Raw genomic sequence first — 22,238 nt, forward strand, 5'->3', positions numbered from 1 at the left:
GGGCCTGTACCTTATAGATTGCTTCAGTTTCTTCTTGCTTTCCGGCATCTTCACTCCACTGGGCCCAAGTAAGCCACAATGGAAGGCAAATCTGCTCACAATAAAACAGTTAGAAAATGACAGTTTAGTACCAAGCTCTGAAAACTAGTCACTATAAAAATATGTTCCCCTTGAAATAAAATGTGAAATATGGAGTCATTCCCAGTCTGTCCTCATGGAACTCTTGGTGCCTGGCAGGAATGGTACACCAAAACGGAGAGAGCCTTTGGACTCAGTCACCCAAAGTAAGACTATTCTGTTAATTCTACTTCCCCTCTCCTGGGGACTACTGCCTAAACTTATTATCATCAATCATCTGTTAGTTAAGCACTGAACAGCCCACAATTCCACCCAAGCTATCCGTAAGGTCACCATGTACGATCTGGAGTCTGCTGTGCAGGACTACAACACAAGTGCTAACTCATCTAGGCTGAACCGCCCGGACGTCACTCACGTCCCAGCAGCTCACACAGACAAGCAAGAAAACAATTATGATTTCTCCCCACTTTAACCCCTAGAATGCTTTTTTCCTACTAGTATAAAAGATTCACCACAAAGCTTTAAAGCTTATTCTTTAAAAATTTTTTTTCAATTTTAAAATAAACTTTCGAGTTTAGAAATATATGTGTTTAAAATGGGACTTAAGGTCAGCTTTGGAAGCACATGAAAATAATATTCTATTAATACTTTTCACTTATCAGATATATAAATAGAAGTAGAAAAGTTTACATAATTTAGTCTATTTTCAAATAAAGATGTAGAAACATACTAGTAAATGGAAGTTATTCTTCCACCTGTGATCCTGATTCAACCATCACCATGAGTGCACTCTGAGGCCAGCTCTTCTCTGACAAGTCTACTCCAAACACACTTTGGCTGAAATCTGAAAAGGTCCCAAACAGAACGAAATGCAAAAGACCCAACTCACATACCTGAGGTTTCAGGTACTCAAAGGCTTGCTCAAAACCCTTGGACATCTCGTGGCTCTCTGACGTAATCAGGGCCTCCAGCTTCACCTGCCACATCTCCACTGATTTTTTGAACAATTTCACCCCAGCGTCTGCCACCTCCAGGGATTCCTTTAACAACTGGCGATGCAGCAACAACTTGCTCTGCAGAAGACAAAGAGTCATCCAAGAGTCACTGCTGAGATCTATGTTATCTAATTGGAATTTCGCCTCCACTCCTGTTCCTATTCCCAAAGACTATCGTAAAAACGGGAAGAGCCAAAAAGCAAAGGGCCTAAATAATTTAGATTGAAAGCTAAATTGTTAATAATATAGTTCACTGCAACAAAACCCACACCCACTGAACAGAATATAAAAATCAGTAAAGACAGAACTACTATCTGTGTTGTGGTAAAGAAACAAACTCATTCAATCAAACAACAGCCTGGCATACTATAAACTTGTACCATTTCTCTGAAGAGTCATGAGCGTGTTTATGCATAAACTTGGGGAATTTTACTTTAACAAGTATGACCCAAGAAATAAACAAACAGGAGGAAATCTTATCTGTTCAAAAATGCTTGTGTCCACGCTACTGTAACAGGGACAGAAAAATCTAAAACCAATCCACTATTCTAAAATTGTGAGGTAGTAAGTAAATGGCCATATGTAATCCATTCATTCAACAAGCATGTTAACTGCACATTGTGTATTATTATTACTGAATCTTCAATAATGAGAAGGTCAGGTGTGTTCCCAAACACCCACAGTGCCTCCAGTCTAGCACTAGAGACAATGTGATATGTATGATCACAGGAAAAGAATCATATGCTATAGGAGTACAAAGCACTGTCTTTGGCAGTGATTAGAAAGGGCTCCCAAATGGAAGCCCCATCTATGCCAAGACTTCAGGAAGATCAGGCATTATTGAGGTGTAAGCAGAGTTCACCAAGAAAAGAGAAGACTCTCCCACCGACATGGGCAAGAGGCTAAGGATGACAGAAACTTTGGATCCAAAAGGAAATCGAAGCACAGAATGACTGGAGGGCTGGGATGTAAACTGGAGAGACTGGAAATTCCTCAGAAAGGACAATGGGAAGCCACAGAATAACCTGATAATCAATTTTAAAAGATCATTCTAAAAAAAATAAATAAATAAAAAAAATAAAAGATCATTCTGTGGAGAATAATCTGGAGAAAGGATGGGTGCAGAATCAACCAAGCATTTGAAGTTAAGAGGTAGTGCAGTGAAGGACTCCCACAAAAGGCAAGGTCACCAAACCAGTGACAAGCAGGGAGGCTTGGAAGGGTTACTGCCAGAAATGTAAAGAAGAAAAGATGTCTGAAATGACCAGAGCAGGCCTGCCCTGGTGGTCCAGTGGTTAAGACTCCATGACCCAATGCAGGAGATGCAGGGTCAATCCCTGGATGGAGAACTAAGATCCCACATGAAACACAGTGCAGCCAAAACTACAGGACTACCAAGGCACTCCAAGACGCATCCAGCTGAACAAACATACAGGGTGGGACTGTCTCGCCAGTATTCAATAACAGCTCAAACAGGGCATCTGAACTCATCCAGATAGGGGACTCTTCACAGCTAAGATGCTCTAATGGACGAAGGGCACCCCAGTCATGGTATAACATGATACACTACTAACATGTTGCTTATGTAGATCCATGTAAAAAGTACAGAAGAAATATTAACGTGAAAACAGCAGAACACAAAATAGCAAAACATTAATGGCAGTTATGTAAAAACTACGTACGCTGTATAAAAAGAATTGTACAAATAAATGGTATTCAATAAATACAGATTTTTGTCCTTTCTTCCCCTACAAAAGTATTTAAATACATTAACATTCACAGTCTCATGTAATGCTCCCAACAGTTTTATGAGGTGGCAAAAACAAGGATCACTATCACTCTAAAATCAAGTCAACAGTCTCAGAAGGGTTAAGCGGTTTGCCTATTTCGTGGCAAAATCCAGACTAGACCTGTGTTATTCCCACACTACTATTAGTAATAATCCCACTATTATTCTGGTCTCTATATAATCTTTACCCACTTCAGAACATAAGGATGGGTTAATGTGCTTCTTACTAAAATGTCAACTTTAAAACACTGGGACACATCTGTCTTTATTGTACCAACGGTTACTCTGAGCCAAGCATAGGTTCAGGAAAACATGAACAGACAGACAGACAAAATACACCCAAGTATGACTCTTGAGTGTTTTCCACTATGTATTAAAAAACATTCCTCACTTTACTGGTACAGATTTCATTTCTGGCCCACACCAAATACTGAAAACCAAATAATAAACTCTCTACATGTACCATGCCAATCTTCCAAATGTGCTTAGTTATAAAACCATATATATTAAAATACACTATACAAGCATGAACCAACCAGAATGAAGTACATGTAATCCGCATGAATGTGTCCTTACCAACTGCCTGTACTGGAGTTCTGGTAAAAGTTTGAGCTCATGTGCCTTCCAGAATGCAACCATGGTTCTTTCCAGCCTCTGAAATCAAAAAAATCTTTTCAGTTCATTACAAAGATCCTAGCAGGGGCCTTTGGCCTCTGGCAGGAACAGAAGCAGTTTTACTTCTGAGAATTCAGAGAAGGGGCTGAGGTGGTTTCACTTACGATTAAAGGATTTGGGCAGCTGCACCAACAACAGCCCAGTGAGAGAGCGCCCCCTAATATGGTGGCCAGAACTAGAGCAAAGCAGCTGACTCAGACCTTTCAAGTCAGGAAAAGGTGCTTAAGGCATGACCTTCTTGGAAACTCCCAGACCCCAAGAAGCTGTGCCCATGTTCTTCTTTTAGAAAACACTTTCTGGAACTTCCCTGGTGGTCCAATGGTTAAGACTCTATGCTTTCAATGCAGGAGGCATGGGTAAGATCCCTAGTTGGAGAACTAAGATCCCCACGTGCCATGCAGCACTTCACGCCCCGCCAAAAAAAAAAAAAGTGTGTGTGTGTGTGTATATATATGAAAAAAAGAAGACACTGTCTAGTCAGCCACTTTAACCACTTAAAAGTCAATACCTTCTTTCTGAGGAGGCGACTGCTTGTCTTCTTAGTAAACCTCTCCATGCAGAAGTTCATGTAACACTTCCACATAGCCTCTGAAAAAGTCAAAGCTTATGTTAATCAGACCACCAGCACTTTTTTTAGTCTAACAGTCCTCACATCATCTCAGGAAAAATTCCTCTGAGGAAGAGTCTGAAGTGGAAAAAAAAGAAATTATTGTGATTACAGTCTATCAAATATCTCAAATACTGAGGGCAAAACAACTGAGAAGTGACAGAAATATAAACATTAAAAGCCTTGAAAAAAAACAAAAGCCTATCCATGTCAGGTACCCGCTACTTTTCCCAATATTACAAAATTGTGAAGTAAATCTGTAACAGGAAATAATCAAGGAATGATGATTAAGCAATCTTCTAAAATATCATTTCCTCAGTATAATTTGGGCTTCCCTGATAGCTCAGTTGGTAAAGAATCTGCCTACAATGCAGGACATCCTGGTTCGATTCCTGGGTCGGGAAGATTTGCTGGAAAAGGGATAGGGTACCCACTCCACTATTCTTGGGCTTCCCTTGTGGCTCAGCTGGTAACGAATCCACCTGCAATGCGGGAGACCTGAGTTCGATCCCTGGGTTGGGAAGATCCCCTGGAGAAGAGAACAGATATCCACTCCAGTATTCTGGCCTGGAAAATTCCACGGACTGTATAGTCCACGGGGTCGCTAAAGCCTTTGACCATGTGGATCACAATGAACTGTGGAAAATTCTTCAAGAGATGGGAATACCAGACCACCTGACCTGCCTCCTGAGAAATCTGTATGCAGGTCAAGAAGCAAGTTAGAACCGGACATGGAACAATATAGTTCCAAATGGGGAGTACGTCAAGGCTGTATATTGTCACGCTGCTTATTTAACTTATATGCAGAGTGTATCATGTGAAACGTCCAGCTGGATGAAGCACAAGCTAGACTCAAGATTGCAGGGAGAAATATCAACAACCTCAGACAAACAGAGGAAAACAACAGAATGGCAAAGACTAGAGATCTCTTCAAGAAAATCAGAGCTACCAAGGGAACATTTCATGCAAAGATGAGCACAATAAAGGACAGAAATGGTATGGACCTAACAGAAGCAGAAGATATTAAGAAGAGGTGGCAATGGAATACACTGAAAAACTATACAAAAAAAGACCTTCAGGACCCAGATAACCACGATGGTGTAATCACTCACTTAGAACCAGACATCCTGGAATGCAAAGTCAAGTGGGCCTTAAGATGTATCACTATGAACAAAGCTAGTGGAGGTGATGGAATTCCAGTTGAGCTATTTCAAATCCTAAAAGATGATGCTGTGCCAAGTGCTGCACTCAATATGCCAGCACATTTGGAAAACTCAGCAGTGGCCACAGAACTGGAAAAGGTTAGTTTTCATTCCAATCCCAAAGAAAGGCAATGCCAAAGAATGCTCAAACTACCGCACAACTGCACTCATCTCACACGCTAGCAAAGTAATGCTCAGAATTCTATAAGCCAGGCTTCAGCAGTATGTGAACCATGAACTTCCAGATGTTCAAGCTGGATTTAGAAAAGGCAGAGAAACCAGAGATCAAATTGCCAACTTGCTCACCAAAAAGCAAGCGAGTTTGAGAAAAACATCTACTTCTGCTTTATTTAATACGCCAAAGCTTTTGACTGTGGATCACAACAAAATGGAAAATTCTTCAAGAGATGGGACTACCAGACCACCTGACCAGCCTCCTGAGAAATCTGTAAGCAGGTCAAGCAACAGTTAGAACCAGACATGGAACAACAGACTGGTTCCAAGTGGTGAAAGGCGTACGTCAAGGTTGTATATGTCACCCTGCTTATTTAACTTATATGCAGAGTACATCATGAGAAATGCTGGGCTGGATGAAGCACAAGCTGGAATCAAGACTGCCAGGAGAAATATCAATAACCGCAGGTATGCAGATGATACCACACTTACGTTAGGAGAACAACTCAAGAGCCTCTTGATGAAAGTTAAAGAGGAAAGTGAAAAAGTTGGCTTAAAACTCAACATTCAGAAAACTTAAGAACATGGCATCTGGTCCCATCACTTCATGGCAAATAGATGGGGAAACAATGAAAACAGTGACAGACTATTTTCTGGAGCTCCAAAATCACTACAGATGGTGATTGTAGCCATGAAATTAAAAGACGCATGCTTCTTGGAAGAAAAGCTATAACCAACGTAGACAGGATATTAAGAAGCAGAGATATTACTTTGCTAGTCAAAGCTATGGTTTTTCCAGCAGTCATGCAGATACGAAAGTTAGACTATAAAAAAAGCTGAGCACCGAAGTGATGCTTCTGAACTGTGGTGTTGGAGAAGACTCTTCAGAGTCCCTTGGACAGCTAGGAGATCCAACCAGTCCATCCTAAAGGAAATCAGTCCTCAATATTCATTGGAAGGACTGATGCTGAAGCTGAAAATCCAATGCTTTGGCCACCTGATGTGAAGAACCGACTCACTGGAAAAGACCCTGATGCTGGAAAAGATTGAAGGTGGGAGGAGACGGGGACAACAGAGGATGAGATGGTTGGATGGCATCACCGAGTCAATAGACATGAGTTTGAGCAAGCTCCAGGAGTTGGTGATGGACAGGGAAGCCTGGCGTGCTGCAGTCCATGAGGTCACAGAGAGTCGGACACGACAGACCGACTGCACTGAAGTATAATTTATTTCCCCAATTAAATGAACAAATGCCACAGCTCTCGGGGGAGGTCATAAAAAAAGAAAGAAGTGGAAAACCAGCCAGGCACACTGTAAGCTACCACACAGAGGTTCCAGAACTGATTCTGCTCCTGAGAATGAAGCTCCAGGTTCCCACTCAGGAACACCATCGCTCCTTGACGCACAGGGCCTGGGGAAGCTCACCTGTGGGCACAGTTTTTACCGCCTCCTCGTACACAGCACAGCACCTCTCCTCCCGGCGGCCCACCTCCTTCGCTTTGGCTTGTTTGGCTGCAGGCAGCTCTTCTACTGGCTGTGATTCAATCACTAGTTCTTGCCGGGCCACATAGTCCCAAGTGACAGGGTCATCTGCGTGCAGAGCCTTAAGGCTAAAAAATACTGATTATCAACCTAGGACATGTAACTGATTCAGACTATCAGAACAGAGAGAGTCCCAATGCTCTGAAAATGTACCGAGAACACTCCTTTATCAATTCCCTCATCACAGGAGTCCTTTCCCAACAGGCTCTCCAGATGTCTTCACCCTCACTATGTAAATATCAATGGATGAGAACGGTCCATCCATTAACAAGCATCCACACTTGTCAACTGCAGACTGTCTCATTCATAAATATTAACTTACAAATTAGATGTCAAAGGCAGATATGTGTAACAAGATGCCTGGTTCTCGAGCCCAGGACAACCTTCTCATAACCAGGCTCTGGGTTTTCTCTAATAGGAGTCTAATCCTCTACCAAAAACCTAAAGGTATCCACAGAGCAAACAGATCCAAGTTCTATCTTATCTCCTATGAATGTAAGAGTCTTCCCAAGGATGAAGGACCCACAAGGTAGGCTGCAAATAATTCTTCAACCAGACATTAAAACAATAATGTCTGATTACCTGTAGCACTGAACTATAAACATTCACTCACTCTCATCTTAAGGACAAAAAACAGGTCAGGAAGGCAGGAATACAGATTTTTACATAAGCTGTAGGATAGATTTCTTACTGAACAGAAAGCCAGTAAGTGAGTCAAAACAACTTCTCCAAGCATACATTTTTCAGGGACTACCCTGGCAGTCCAGTGGTTAAGACTCCATGCTCCAAATGCAGGAGGTCTGGGTTCAATCTTTGGTCAGGGAACTAGATCCCCATGCCACAACTAAGGCCTGGTACAGCCAAATAAATATTGTTTAAAAATGCATTTATGTACTGTGATGTAGTAGTCCAGAAACAGCTTTCTCCCCAAGGATTTTATATGGTATCTTCCGTCCCCTTCTCTAAATATCCAACTTAAATCGTTACCCCAAGATCAAAACAGACCTATTCACCTTTCCACTACTTTACTTACTCATTGTAAATTTCTCTTTGCAGATCTTTGGCAAAGTCGAACAGCCGTGCAATCGAAAGCAGTGACACATGAAATTTTGCACCTAAAATTTTAAAAGCAGGGGAGTGGAGTCAGACTCTTAAAGGAGTGCTTTCTCGAAGTACTAGCGTTAGTTTTGTATTATAAAATGGGAAGTAAGAGAAAATAGGGAAGAAAATAACAGTCCCACTACACATAGTCTTTGTTAATATCTGAGTATTCAGTAAGTACTTTTAACTTTTATTCTAAGTGTCTTAGGGCAGAAAGGAACTTAATTAAATCATCTACTTCTTTTCAACTCCCCACATGATTTAGGTACTCAAAAACTTAGACATGGTTATAATCCAAGGGGAAATCTACATTTTCTTAAATAAATAGGACACTATTTCCCACAATCATGAGTTTTACACATTCCAACAGAAATTTTCAGAACAGGCTAAAGGTCTTCCTCATTATAAATAGAATGGTTCATTTTCCCACCATAAATAAGTTTTCAAAAGATACCTACTTTTAATTACACTTGTAGAATTCTTATAGATGATCCGTGCCAACTCGCCCGTAAGGATTTCTTCAGCATGCTCGAGATTCCCCTAAAGAGTGGGATGTTAAACAACATATGGTGCTGGCAAGTAGGAAAAGCACTAGGGTGGAAATTAACAATCTAGACTAACTGTGCCACATGACAGCAATCACGCATGACACAAATCACACCCTCTGGCAAATCACACCTCTCTCTAGGCCAGTTTCCCTCAGTTGTCAAATGTGCAGCATGAACAAGACCTTTGATCTTACAACTGTGTCCCCAGGCTCCTGGAGTGGTGGCAAGATCACACGGCTTAAGGCCCTAGGTCTCCATCTAGCCCTGAATAGGTCAGGTTTTACATGTTTTGTTGACTCTTCTGTGTAAAATTTTAGCTAGTTAAAAAAGTTCAGAGCTGGAAACCACCGTAACAGATGATAGCGAAGTTCCTTTTTCAGCTCTAACATTCTCAAACTTATTTCTTTAAACTCACTCTGTCAGGTAAAAAAATTACATGAATAGGAAAAGAAAGAAGGCTAGGGATCATACATTTCACCACCTTTCTTGAGCTCCTAAGAACCATTAACATATCACTGAATGAGATCATAAAGAATAGTTTTTGGCCATTCCATCAGTAATAATTTCAAAGGCCATGCCAATGAGTCCAAATGTTTGTTTTAAAAGCACAAAATTCCACTTTTAAGTCAATGCAGGACATTAAAAGTTTCCAAATATTAAGCTGGAATGAAAAATACATTCTAGGACTTCCTGGATAGTCCAGTGGTTAAGAATCCGCATGCCAATGCAGAGGGCATGGGTTCGATTCCTGGTCCAGAGAGATTCCACATGCCTTGGAGAACTGAGCCCACGTGCTACAACTACTAAAGCCTGTACACTCTAGGACGCATATACAACTAGAGTACCTCCTGCTCACCACAACCTGAGAAAGCCCCCACGAAGCAACAAAGGCCCAGTGCAGCCAACAAATAAATTTTAAAAAAGAAAAAAAAAAAAAAAAAACCAACACTCTAAAGATTTTCTTTTTATCCCACTTTGTCTCCAAGACCTTAAACCGAGAGCCTCCAGGCAGTCAGTCACGTGGTGCTGGAGCTGCTATGGCACCGGAATGGAACCCGCCAGCCACAGGCAGACCAGCAGGTCACGAACAGTGCTCCCAAAGACTTTCTTTTTACTCCTAAGCAGACTCAAAACACTCTATCTTATTAACGAGTTACAGTATATTAGGATCTTACCACATCCATGTTGGCTTTTTCAAACTCTTGCTTTTCCTTCCTCAATTTTTCAGCATGCATCAGCTCCATCCTAAAGTACTGCACAAATGGGAAATAACAGACTAATAATCTTTGAAAATAATTTTTTAGTTAGAAATATATGACACTTCTTACTCGTAAGTAACAGATCTGAGGAAGTGTTGAGAGACAATTATATTTTATCTTGTTATGAAACTAGCTGACATTGACAAGGTATGGTTTTTTGCTCTTTTAGTTTTGGCCATGCCAGGTTTTACAGAAAAAAGAGCAAAAGAAGCAGGAAGGGAGAGGAGGGGAGGAAGAAGTGGAGGGGAGGAGACAATGGGAGGGGAGAGTCAATGAACGAATGCATATACACATATGTACAAAAGTATAAAAATGAACCTTAAGCCTCAACTAAAGAAAAGTAAGGTTCAGCTCCCTATCCCTCCCACCATAATGGGAAGGTAGGAGTCTCCATCTCTCACTAAAGATCTGGAAGAGGAACAAGGTAAACACCTATTACTGGCCAAGAAATACTCTTTTGGCCCCTTTTCCCCTGCAGCTCCCCTACTTATCCCGAGCCTCCATAAATCAAAGCCTTAACTTAATGAAGCATACATGTTTTCTCCAGAGGACCTAACAGAGCCATTACTCTCATCTTATGTGCACACACACTCACTTCTTCATAAAGTTTCGGGCAACGTGGGTGAAAGCGCAGAGCCCGAAGAAATAACTGTCTTGCACTTTCTGAAGAAAAGCGGTCTTCCAGTTCCCATTTGGCCGCCAAAATCCACAAACCTGTAAGTGGAAGACATCCAACTTCATTTCAATGAAGTAATCAAGTCAAATATGAAAAGACCAAGGCTCCCGTTTTGATACCCAACTTTTTTTAACCTTGACAATCAAGAAGAAGGGGATGGAGATAGGGAGTTTCTAACAGTTATCTATAAAGTACTACTGCTTTATCTAAAACAAAAGTGTTCTGAACCAAAGTAGTAAATGTGAACATCTGTAGGTGCTTAGTAATGTGCCCATTACTTTATTTCATCAGATCCAAGGTCAATCATCTCATTTTTAAGTCACATACAAATTTTAAGTGTTAAAAAGGCTGGGAAAAATTGTGCATCTTAGAGCCAATGAAATATAGTATTTTGCTCTTTTGTCTATTTAAATGATTTTTCATTTAAAGGAAAAATTATTTAAATATTAATGATTTCTTTCAAATGACTCATAATTTAAAATTTTTTCTACTGTCCCTACTCGGAATAAAGGCTTTAAAAGAAAAAACCTTTACCCTTCTACATGAGAAATTAACCTTAACATTCTAGCTCTCTCCTAGAGACTTCATAGAATCAGCTATTACCAGAGAAGACTGCTTTTGGTAAAAATGGCCCATGGTTGGTAACTACGTCTGTATTAGGAGAACTCTGAATGGTGTAGAGCCACTGCTTTGCACTTTCTTGAGCATGTGACTCTTGAAACTGAGCACAATTCATATATACAATACCTGGAAGCTACATGCCTCCAGGGGTCTTCTCTCCTCTGCCCACTCATGTGCTCTCATGCCCTCTTATCTGAGACAAACCTCCAGGCTGCTGAGAGCACTACTGCCTTCCTGCTGGATCCTTCTGAATTAACTGGTGCCAAATGCAGCCTATTCTGAGTCTTGTGTAGTGTAAACCTAATACTAGAGAAGAGACACTGAAGCACCCACTGTAAAACACCGGTGTTCACAAGAGGTTTTCTTCCTGAATACCCACCCTGTGCTAGTGCCACTGCTGCTGCTTAGTCACTAAGGCATATCCAACTCGTAATCCCACGGACTGGAACCTGCCAGGCTCCTCTGCCCATGCAATTTTCCAGACAAGAATACTGGAATGGGCTGCCATTTCCTTCTCCGTGGGGATCTTCCCAACCCAGGGATCGAACCCAAATCACCTGCTCGGCAGGTGGATTCTTTACCACTGAGCCATCCAGGAATAACCCTAGTAAAAATCTGTATTCATATTTTCCCCTTTAAGTTTCTGAAATTCTCAGATTTGAGTGCCTCCAAACAGAATACCCCTCAAAGCACTGAGGAGTTCCACTATCAGTTAAAAAGAACTGCAGTCCTTCTTGCCCACAGATACAGTACCTAGCATGGTTACTAGTATACAGCAGGCAGTGATGAACTAAAAAGGCAGCTAATTCAGGAATAAAAACTGCTGAGGCCAAGATGCTATGCTCAGGTCCTGAAAATAATTCTTTCAGGTTTATAAAGCAAAATAAATCCCAAAATGGCTTGAGTCCACAAAAAAAGGTAGATAAAGAACTAAGGAGGATATCACCATACCTGGCTTGTTTGAATGAAAGGCCAACAAGGAAGAAAATATCTTGCTAAGGTGAACGTTGGAAGCCTATTAAAGAAAAAAAAACAATTCTACTTCCTGCACAGCAAAGGCATTGATATGAACCTCTAAGTATCTGTACTGTACTGTAATCCCCTGTAAAATCCAATGAGGCAAAAAAAAAAAAAAATGAGGCAAGATCTGTTATTGCTAGGGAGATATAAACAAAGATTCACTCAGAGCTTTCTTCTACCTAAACAACTACAGATAAACATTTTACATTATCTAAAAAATGTTTTCAACTTTAATACATAAAAGTCATTTGCCTTTTAACTGATATAGAAGCCATCTATATAGTCATTCAGACATGCAAATGTTACACTGAAATTCCACATTCTTCAGTTCTCTTCCTGTTTGTTAACCCCTCCTATGTCTTTGGAGAAAACAGTTCAGCAGTCAAGTATGAGGTTTAACATGCAGGCTAACCAAAAGGAAAAAGAGAGCGAGACAGGGCTGCCCAATACTCACCCACTTCCTACAAAAGGCTATAAAAGACAGCCAAAGTCGAACATCATCCTGCAAGAAAAGCAATGTAGTAAGCTACCTAAATTTGAAATTTTATATACAATACACCACTCTTGCATTCATTAATTTTGTTTGCAACAGAGGAAGATGTCGGAAACTCCAATGTGTTATATACCACATCCCTCAGCCTATTAAGCTGTCACACACCCAGGCTTTAGATCTCTTAACCATAACTGCCTCCCCCTACCGCCGCCTCCCATGCTCTAAGACAAAAATCTATCCAATTTGTTTGATGCACTTTTGAGGGATTTGCCTGGCACTCCAGTGGTTAAGACTCCATGCTTGCAATGCAAGGGGCACAGGTTTAATTGCTGGCTGGGGAACTAAGATCCCACATGCTATGCATCACAGCCAAGAAAATATTTTTTTTAATGCACTTCTGAAATGGTCTCAATCAGGGGCCGCAAACTGAAATTTGTCATTCCCAAGAATCCAGAGTACTTCCCAGATAATATATCCTGGTCCCAGAACCAAACTTGAAGAAAAACCAAGTTACTGAGCTGCTGCCCCTACTCTCAAGATCAAACCAGTCCATCCTAAAGGAAATCAACCCTGAATATTCATTGGAAGGACTGATGCTGAAGGTGAAACTCCAATACTTTGGCCACATGACGCAAAGAGCCTACTCACTGGAAAAGACCCTGATGCTGGCAAAGACTGAGGGCAGGAGGAGAAGGGGGCAACAGGATGAGATGGTTCGATGGCATCATCAACTCAACGGACAAACTCTGGGAGATAGTGAAGGAGAGGGAAGCCTGGTGTGGGGTTGCAAAGTCAGACACCACTTAGCAACTGAACACCACTCTCACCTTTTCTTCCACCTCAAGTCTTCACAGTATTTTACTTAGAGACATAACCAAACATATCTCAGATAATTTTATGGTCCTTAAATATGTATGAAATCCACTGTTTTCAGCCTCATCCTCAAAAAATAAGGTAATGCAATCAATTTTCTTAATGGTTGATATATGGTTTCAAGTAATGATCTATCACTAGAATAAGTATCAAGATACCCATAAGAATCCACAACCGCACATTTGAGCATCCAAGTCATAATGCATATAATACAAATCCTCACATCTCTTACAGTTAAGGACACACTGAACACTTACTTTCCACTTAATTGACGCACGTCGGAAGACACTCTGTATCCGATGTATTATAGGATCCTCAATCTCATCCTTCTTAAATGTATATCCAACGCGCTGAAAAAGGACATTAAAAAAAAAGCCTCAGCTTAATCCCACTTATCCAAACCAGCATTCCCACTTGATCTTTAAACAGTACTGACAGAGAAAGCAAGTAGTTAAAAAATATCATTATGAGCACACCACCACACAATTATCAGTGCCAACTGCTTCCCAAACCCAAGTTCTAGAGTCATATTAATACTATATTTTTTCCAACTTTCAGAAAATCTACTTACAGCTCTCCTTTTCTCGATCAGATCCAAAAGATGAATTTCATACTGTGAAAGAAAAACACACATAAAAAAGAAAACAAGAAATATTATAACCTTTTATTTAGAGGCAATGCACTTCGTTAAAACTATAAAGTAAATAAAAATCAAGAGCATAAAACAGAAGATAACTTCCTATCAAGAAACCTAATTTACAGTAAGTATCTAGCATTCCCTGAAAATGCACCTTACATCTATAAAACTCACACATACATAAGCATACAAGTATCTTAGATAAAACAATGCGTATTACTAAAGCTGTAACACTTATGATTTACTTTATCAATCTAACCTAGTCTACAAGTGTGTGCCAACTTTCAGTAAATCAACCATTTAAATATTTTAGCCGATGTACAAGCAAATAAAGCAGATAAACAGGGTTGTACTAGTTGAAACACAGTCCCTAATTGGCTCTCCCTACCCTTACTTCTAAAGGACCCCTGAGAACCTCTATGACTCTCCAAAAACCACTAATGCATAATTCCTCTCTAAGCTTGAAAACTACCGGGGGCGGGGGGCGGTGGGGGGATACTAGAAAGAGAAAGCATAGAACTTTACAAGATGTCATGCTTCATTTAAAAAAAAAATATTTCAAACATACAGAACACTCATACAGCTACCACACAGTTACATCAAAGCCTACATTTTACTCTATTTGCTTCAAGATATTTTTAGAAATAAAACATTTTGAATAAAGGCAAAGCCCCCTATGAACCATGTCTGATTCTACTCTTCTTCACCAGAAGGAATGACTATCTTGACTCAGTTGTTTTTCATGCACAAGCATGACTTCAAACTATTACAGTCTTAAATGCTTTTAAACTTTATGTAAATGGTATCATACTGAACCCATCACTCCATTATTTTACTCAACATTGTGACTTTAGATATATCCTTGTTGTCACATGGAATTCAAGTACATTCATTTTAACTGCTGTATAGTATTTCATTATAGGAACGAGCAATTTACCTATCCTTTCTCCTGTGATAGTATTTGTTTCCAATTTTTCTATTACAAAAAGTTGAGATTAATATTCTTGAACAGGTCTTGTAGATACATCCAAGAACCTTACTATGAACATGTAAGCTCCCAAAGGCAACGATTTTTGTCTGCTTAATTTATTTTTGTACCCCCAATGGACTGGATAGTGCCATGTACTTAACAGGCCCTCAATATACACTGTATGAATGAATGAAACCACTGGGTGACAGAATACATGCATTTCCGACTTTCTGAGATAGTGTCAAATTGCTCTTCAAAGTGGTGGGAAAAACTATATACTAATAATGTCAGCCTTTAAGATATCTGTAAATATGATGCTGTAAAGCAGTAGTGCCCCCTGATTTTAATCAATATTTACCTGATTACTAAAAAGGCGAGCATCTTTTCCTAAGCTTACCAATGACTGATGCTTCCCCTTTATGAACTGCATGTTCCTAGCTCTCCTGTTTTCATTTTCTTTCCACTCGTCATTTCTTCTTGATTTTTAGTTCTTTACTTATTCTAGATTCTCACTATATGTACTACAAATATTTTATCTCATTTTGTGGCTTGTCTTTTTACAATATTTATCTTTCCCTTTTTGCACAGAAATTTTTACCTTTAACATAAATAAATTGGTCTTCTCTTTCATGGTTTGTGCTCACAACTCACTCATAAAAAAAGAATGAAGTAAGGCCATTTGCAGCAAAATGGGACAGACCTAGAGACTATTATACTAAGTGAAATAAGTCAGAAAGACAAACACCATATGATATCACTTATATGTGGACTCTAAAACATGACACAAACGAACTCATTAATAAAACAGACTCAGAGACTTAGAAAACAAACGTAGTTTACCAAAGGGGAAATGGAGTGGGAAAGGGATGAATTAGAAATTTGGGATTAGCAGATACACACTGCTGCTGCTAAGTCGCTTCAGTCATGCCCGACTCTGTGCAACCCCATAGACGGCAGCCCACCAGGCTCCCCTGTCCCTGGGATTCTCCAGGCAAGAACACTGGAGTGGGTTGCCATGTCCTTCTCCAATGCATCAAAGTGAAAAGTGAAAGTGAAGTCGCTCAGTCGTGTCCGACTCTAGCGACCCCATGAACTGCAGCCTACCAGGCTCCTCCATCCATGGGATTTTCTAGGCAAGAGTACTGGAGTGGGGTGCCATTGCCTTCTCCAAGATACACACTGCTGCTACTGCTAAATCACTTCAGTCGTGTCCGACTCTGTGCGATGCCATAGACGGCAGCCCACCAGGCTCCCCCGTCCCTGGGATTCTCCAGGCAAGAACACTGGAGTGGGTTGCCACTTCCTTCTCCAATGCATGAAAGTGAAGTCGCCCAGTCGTGTCCGACTCTTAGTGACCCCATGGACTGCAGCCTTCCAGGTTCCTCCATCCATGGGATTTTCCAGGCAAGAGTACTAGAGTGGGGTGCCACTGCCTTCTCCGAAGATACACACTACTGTAGATAAAATATATAAGCAACAAGGTCCTACTATATATAGCACAGGGAACTATAATCAATATCATGCGATAACCCATAATGGAAGAGAATATGAAAATGATTATATATGTATATACACACACACATATGTATGTATGAATAGCCAAATAACTTTGCTATCCACCAGAAATAAACACAGCATAGTAAATCAACTACACTTCAATTTAAGTAAGAAACCTTTCCTGAGAAGGAGAAATATACATCCCTTATATGTGGAATCTAAAAAAAAAAAAGACACAAATGAATGAACTCACCAAACAGAAAGAGACTCAGAACAGACTCATAGTTGCCAGAGGGAAGGTCAGGTACACACTACTGTATTTAAAATGGATAATCAACAAAAACCTATTGTATAGCAAATGGAACTCTGCTCAATGTTATGTGCCTGCCTGGGGGAGAATGAATACATGTATATGTATGTATGGCTGAGTCCTTTCCCTGTTCACCTGAAATTATCACAACACTGCTAATCGGCTATACTGCAATACAAGATGTTTCTGGTGTTTAAAAGAAATAATAAAAACAAAATTTTACCAAAACAAAAATAAAAAAGAAACTCTTTCCAACCTAAAGTCATTCATTATTTTTAGAAGATTTAAAGTTTTCCCAGCACATTTAGCTATTCAACAGGAAGGGATCTAATTTCTGCTGAATCCAGCCCAGCATTTTGCATGATCTACTCTGCATATAAGTTAAATAAGCAGATGACAATACACAACCTTGACAAACTCCTATCCCAATTTGGAACCAGTCCATTGTTCCGTGTCTGGCTCTGTTGCTTCTTGACCTGCATACAGGTTTCTTAAGAGGCAGGTAAGGTGGTCTGGTATTCCTATCTCTTTCAGAATTTTCCAGTATGTTGTGATCCACACAAAGGCTTTAGCATAGTCAATGAAGCAGAAGTAGATGTCTTTCTAAAATTCCCTTGCTTTTTCTATCATCCAGCAGATGTTGGCAATTTGATCTCCGGTTCCTCTGCCTTTTCTAAATCCAGCTTGAACATCTGGAAGTTCTTGGTTCATGTACTGCTAAAGCCTAGCTTGAAGAATTTTGAGCATTACTTTGCTAGCTTGTGAGATGAGTGCAACCGTGTGGTAAGTTTGAGCATTCTTAGGCATTGCCTTTCTTTGGGCTGAAAATGAAAACTAACCTTTTCCAGTCTTGTGGCCACTGCTGACTTTTCCAAATTTGCTGGCATATTGAGTGCAGCACTATAACAGCACCATCTTTTAAGGTATGGAATAGCTTAGCTGGAATTCCATCACCTCCACTAGCTTTGTTTGTAGTGATGCTTCCTAAGGCCCACTTGACTTCACACTATATATAGGATGCCTGGTTCTAGGTGAGTGATCACACCATCGTGGTCATCTGGGTCATGAAAATCTTTTTTGTATAGTTCTGTGTATTCTTGCCACCTCTTCTTAATATCTTCTACTTCTGTTAGGTCCATACCATTTCTGTCCTTTATTGTGCCCATCTTTGCGTGAAATGTTCCCTTGGTATCTCTATTTTCCTTCAAGAGATATCTAGTCTTTCCCATTCTATTGTTTTCCTCTACTTCTTTGCACTGATCACTTAAGAAGGCTTTCTTATCTCTCCTTGCTATTCTATTAAACCTTCAGTTCAGTTCAGTAGCTCAGTTGTGTCTGACTCTTTGTGACCCCGTGAATCGCAGCACGCCAGGCCTCCCTGTCCATCACCAACTCCCGGAGTTCACTCAGACTCACGTCCGTCGAGTCAGTGATGCCATCCAGCCATCTCATCTTCTGTCGTCCCCTTCTCCTCCTGCCCCCAATCCCTCCTCCCAGCATCAGCGTCTTTTCCAATTCTATTAAATCTTAGGACCTTTCAAATACAAGATTCTTAGCCAGGTATCATTCTTAGTCATATATTATTCATTCACTAGGTTTTTTTTTTTAATCTAAGCTTTAGACCCTTTACTCTTATAATGTTTATCAGTCTTAAAATGTAAGACTTAACAACATCTCATTACTGGGTTGTTTCTGAATCCTGAATTTGTCCTCCAACAGATTATTCTCACCAAACTGAAAACTGATCTAGCATATACATTTTATCTTCACTCAATTCTTCTATTCATTCTCAGGACTGAAGTATCTTGTAGCAAACCTAACCTCTTTCTAAATAAACACACTACGAGTACCTAAAATTAACTTTCTAACCACCTGCTAGCATCAAACTCACACTCCTTTATTTTTCCCCATAAGACATTATCAATCAATTCTCTTGCTGAAATCCTAACACACTGGTTTTTTGGAGTCTCTGATGTACTAACCCTACAGAATAAAAGAAAGTTGTTTTCCAAGGACCAAAGCCTTAGCAGAGCAATGCTATTCCCAAATCACCTCTATTCCTGTTCAAAAACTGCCTTTCTACTCACCATCAGTTCCAGAAGTTCAAAGGAAACTGACACCAAGCTAACTATTCTATAACTGATTTTAAATTTGTGAGGGGATTCAGAAGTAATAAAATTACTCACCTGAACATATCTGATAAAGTCATCCTTTAAAAGACTTCTTCGCTGTATTCTGTATTCCAGTTCTAAAGCCTTCCTAATGATTGCCCTGAGGAGAAAGCCACTTAAAATGTAACACTTGATGTACGCAGAAATTAAATAAAAGACTTTAGAATTTTAAAAGTCTATTTTCAATATATTTAAAACATATAATTCCCAAATAATTATCCTTCATTAAGCAAATATTCTCTTATACAATCGCTTCTGTATTCTTTATTATTAAGGCATAGTTGATATACAATACTTATTAGTTTCAGGACTTATGCAGTCTCAAGAGCATGAAGATGTACTTTAAAACTTTCATGAAAATCACCAGCAAAGATTTCTTTTCCTCCAAATTCAGGTCACTTCAGTTTAAATAATAAACAAATTTCTTTCCTAAATTCCTCTTGTTTCTGAATTCTCAACAAGCAGTTAAAAAAAAAAAACCTGGATTGTCTCTACCCGTTTTAACTACAAAGGGCTTATTCAGGAAGACTCGCTGTATTTAAGAAATGAACATGAGTATATTAGAATTTAAGGCAAGATATGCAAGACCAAAAATCGACTCTATTTAATGATAACAATAACATTTACTAAACAGTTATTAAAAAATTAACAATATGTTCTGTTTCATTAACAAATGTTAAAGGTTCCCGTAGTCACAGTACTACATTTGCAGTCACTGTAAAATGAAAAAAGTCACAGAAAGCTATTAAAAACTATTAAACTAAATTTTAACAAACTAATGAATAACTACATGCTGGTCGTGGTTCGCTAACCCCTAGGGTAAAACATGAAACTGAATTAAATGATCCCCAAAGTCCAGTCTTCTTAGAAAAAATTATCATTCGTGGGCTCCCACGGTCCAGTGGTAAAGAGACGCAAGAGACGGGGGTTCAATCCCTGGGTCGGGAATATGCCTTGAAGTAGGAAATGGCGACCCACTCCAGTATTCTTGCCTGTAAAACTCCATGAACTGAGGAACCTAGCGGGTCGCAGAGTGAGACGCGACGGAGCACTCCCACATACCCCTAGGCACACAGCACTAGACCGTACACTCGGCTACAACCAACTTACAGCACATTGTACCGTGAAAAAAAAGGTCTCACTTGTCTGACTCCCCCTCCGCCCCCCGCTACTGTGTCAGGGATGCTGCTAGCTGTTGACCGGTAGGGGTCCTGGTTTTATCACCTTTATAGCCTCAAAACTCGGGTCTACGAAAAAACATACTGTTTGCAGGGTAAAAAGACGGATCCCCTAGCAATGAATGAGGAATTAATTCTAGATAACGTCAAAATCTGTAAACGGCCTTCCGCCATATTAGAAAAAAATCAACCCAACGGCCCCCTATATCCGCCCCCGCCTCCCCTCTGCCCGCCCCAGCTCCGCTCTCTCACTTGATCTCCGCATGACTGAAGAGTCCAGTGCGCTCCAGCTGTTGTAATTCGGGAAGTCGATCCTCTACACGTTCCTGAATTACTTCCGCCATGATAGCCGAACTCCACAACCGACCAGAGCTCCTCTCACCGACGACACGCGAAGGAAATGGCCACCGTCTCCCGAGAACCGGCCAAAACGTTCGCACGTGCCGACGTCACGAGCTTCCTAAGTTCCGCCTTTTCCGCTTCCGCCGCCTCCACCATTGGACAGGGCTTCCCGGCTCTTGCGGCCGCTGTCGCCTCCTGGTGGCTGACTGTGAGGTTGCAGCGAGTACCTCCTCAACTCTAGTTCTCGAGGTCTGGAGTTGAGGCGCGGGGCTAAGATGGGGGCGGCGCTAAATTCGCGCACGGATAGATCTGGGTTGGGACCCGGAAAAGCGCCTCGCGGTCTGGAGGGTTTACCTGAAAGGGGTCTGAAATGCATTTTCTGCAAGATCCTGTCTCCTTTTATTCTGCTTTCCAACACTAAGAACCAAAATACAAACACCGCAAGGGGGAAGGATAGAAAATATGGTAAAATTGTAGTAAGCATTTCAAAGAGGAGTGATGAAAATTGTAGGGGGCGCTAAAAATGGTTCAGGCTTTCCCAAACACTATGCCTTTGCATTCGACGAGATTTGGTAAACTAGTATGGCACCCCACTCCAGTACTTCTGCCTGGAAAATCCCATGGACGAAGGAGCCTGGTAGGCTGCAGTCCATGGGGTCGCTAGAGTCGGACACGACTGAGCGAACTCACTTTCACTTTTCACTTTCATGCATTGGAGAAGGAAATGGCAACCCACTCCAGTGTTCTTGCCTGGAGAATCCCAGGGACGGGGGACTCTGGTGGGCTGCCGTCTATGGGGTCGCACAGAGTCGGACACGACTGAAGCGACTTAGCAGCAGCAGCAGCAGCAGTGTGATAACACTGGTTTTTCATGTGCCAATTAGATCAGATCAGATCAGTTGCTCAGTCGTGTCCGACTCTTTGCAACCCCATGAATCACAGCACGCCAGGCCTCCCTGTCCATCACCAACTCCCGGAGTTCACTCAGACTCAAGTCCATCGAGTCAGTGATGCCATCCAGCCATCTCATCTTCTGTCGTCCCCTTCTCCTCCTGCCCCCAATCCCTCCCACCATCAGAGTCTTTTCCAATGAGTCAACTCTTCGCATGAGGTAGCCAAAGTACTGGAGTTTCAGCTTTAGCATCATTCCATCCAAAGAAATCCCAGGGCTGATCTCCTTCAGAATGGACTGGTTGGATCTCCTTGCAGTCCAAGGGACTCTCGAGAGTCTTCTCCAACACCACGGTTCAAAAGCATCCATTCTTCGGTGCTCAGCCTTCTTCACAGTCCAACTCTCACATCCATACATGACCACAGGAAAAACCATAGCCTTGACTAGACGAACCTTTGTTGGCAAAGTAATGTCCCTGCTTTTGAATATGCTGTCTAGGTCGGTCATAACCTTCCTTCCAAGGAGTAAGCGTCTTTTAATTTCATGGCTGCAGTCACCATCTGTAGTGATTTTGGAGCCCAGAAAAAT

The 22,238-nt window shown here is 40.9% G+C and overlaps 1 protein-coding gene and 1 non-coding gene across 3 annotated transcripts in view; both read right to left on the reverse strand.

Annotated features, from left to right (window-relative positions):
- UTP6 (UTP6 small subunit processome component) overlaps window positions 1-20,850 on the reverse strand; it is a 28,300-nt gene extending 7,450 nt beyond the window's left edge. Inside the window, exons 1-15 of one of the 2 annotated variants that reach the window (XR_011468050.1) lie at window positions 20,669-20,850; window positions 19,254-19,338; window positions 14,225-14,266; window positions 13,911-14,003; window positions 12,742-12,789; window positions 12,219-12,282; window positions 10,566-10,684; window positions 9,887-9,964; window positions 8,622-8,703; window positions 8,096-8,177; window positions 6,946-7,130; window positions 4,046-4,125; window positions 3,439-3,516; window positions 972-1,151; window positions 11-91 (exon numbers count right to left, since the gene is read on the reverse strand). Coding sequence is in view for 1 of the 2 variants with exons in the window: in XM_005896674.3 (XP_005896736.1) it covers window positions 11-91; window positions 972-1,151; window positions 3,439-3,516; window positions 4,046-4,125; window positions 6,946-7,130; window positions 8,096-8,177; window positions 8,622-8,703; window positions 9,887-9,964; window positions 10,566-10,684; window positions 12,219-12,282; window positions 12,742-12,789; window positions 13,911-14,003; window positions 14,225-14,266; window positions 19,254-19,338; window positions 20,669-20,760 (1,389 nt within the window). In the remaining variant the exon portion in view is untranslated. The remainder of the gene's footprint in view (window positions 1-10; window positions 92-971; window positions 1,152-3,438; window positions 3,517-4,045; window positions 4,126-6,945; window positions 7,131-8,095; window positions 8,178-8,621; window positions 8,704-9,886; window positions 9,965-10,565; window positions 10,685-12,218; window positions 12,283-12,741; window positions 12,790-13,910; window positions 14,004-14,224; window positions 14,267-19,253; window positions 19,339-20,668) is intronic. The other variant, XM_005896674.3, reaches the window with a different exon arrangement.
- LOC138984013 (small nucleolar RNA SNORA54) lies at window positions 9,685-9,807 on the reverse strand. Its single transcript, XR_011461374.1, has one exon. It is a non-coding gene; the product is annotated as a small nucleolar RNA SNORA54 (small nucleolar RNA).
- Window positions 20,851-22,238: the final 1,388 nt, after the last annotated feature.

The sequence above is a fragment of the Bos mutus genome, chromosome 19 (assembly GCF_027580195.1).
Source record: "Bos mutus isolate GX-2022 chromosome 19, NWIPB_WYAK_1.1, whole genome shotgun sequence".
Classification (NCBI taxonomy): Eukaryota; Metazoa; Chordata; class Mammalia; order Artiodactyla; family Bovidae; genus Bos; species Bos mutus.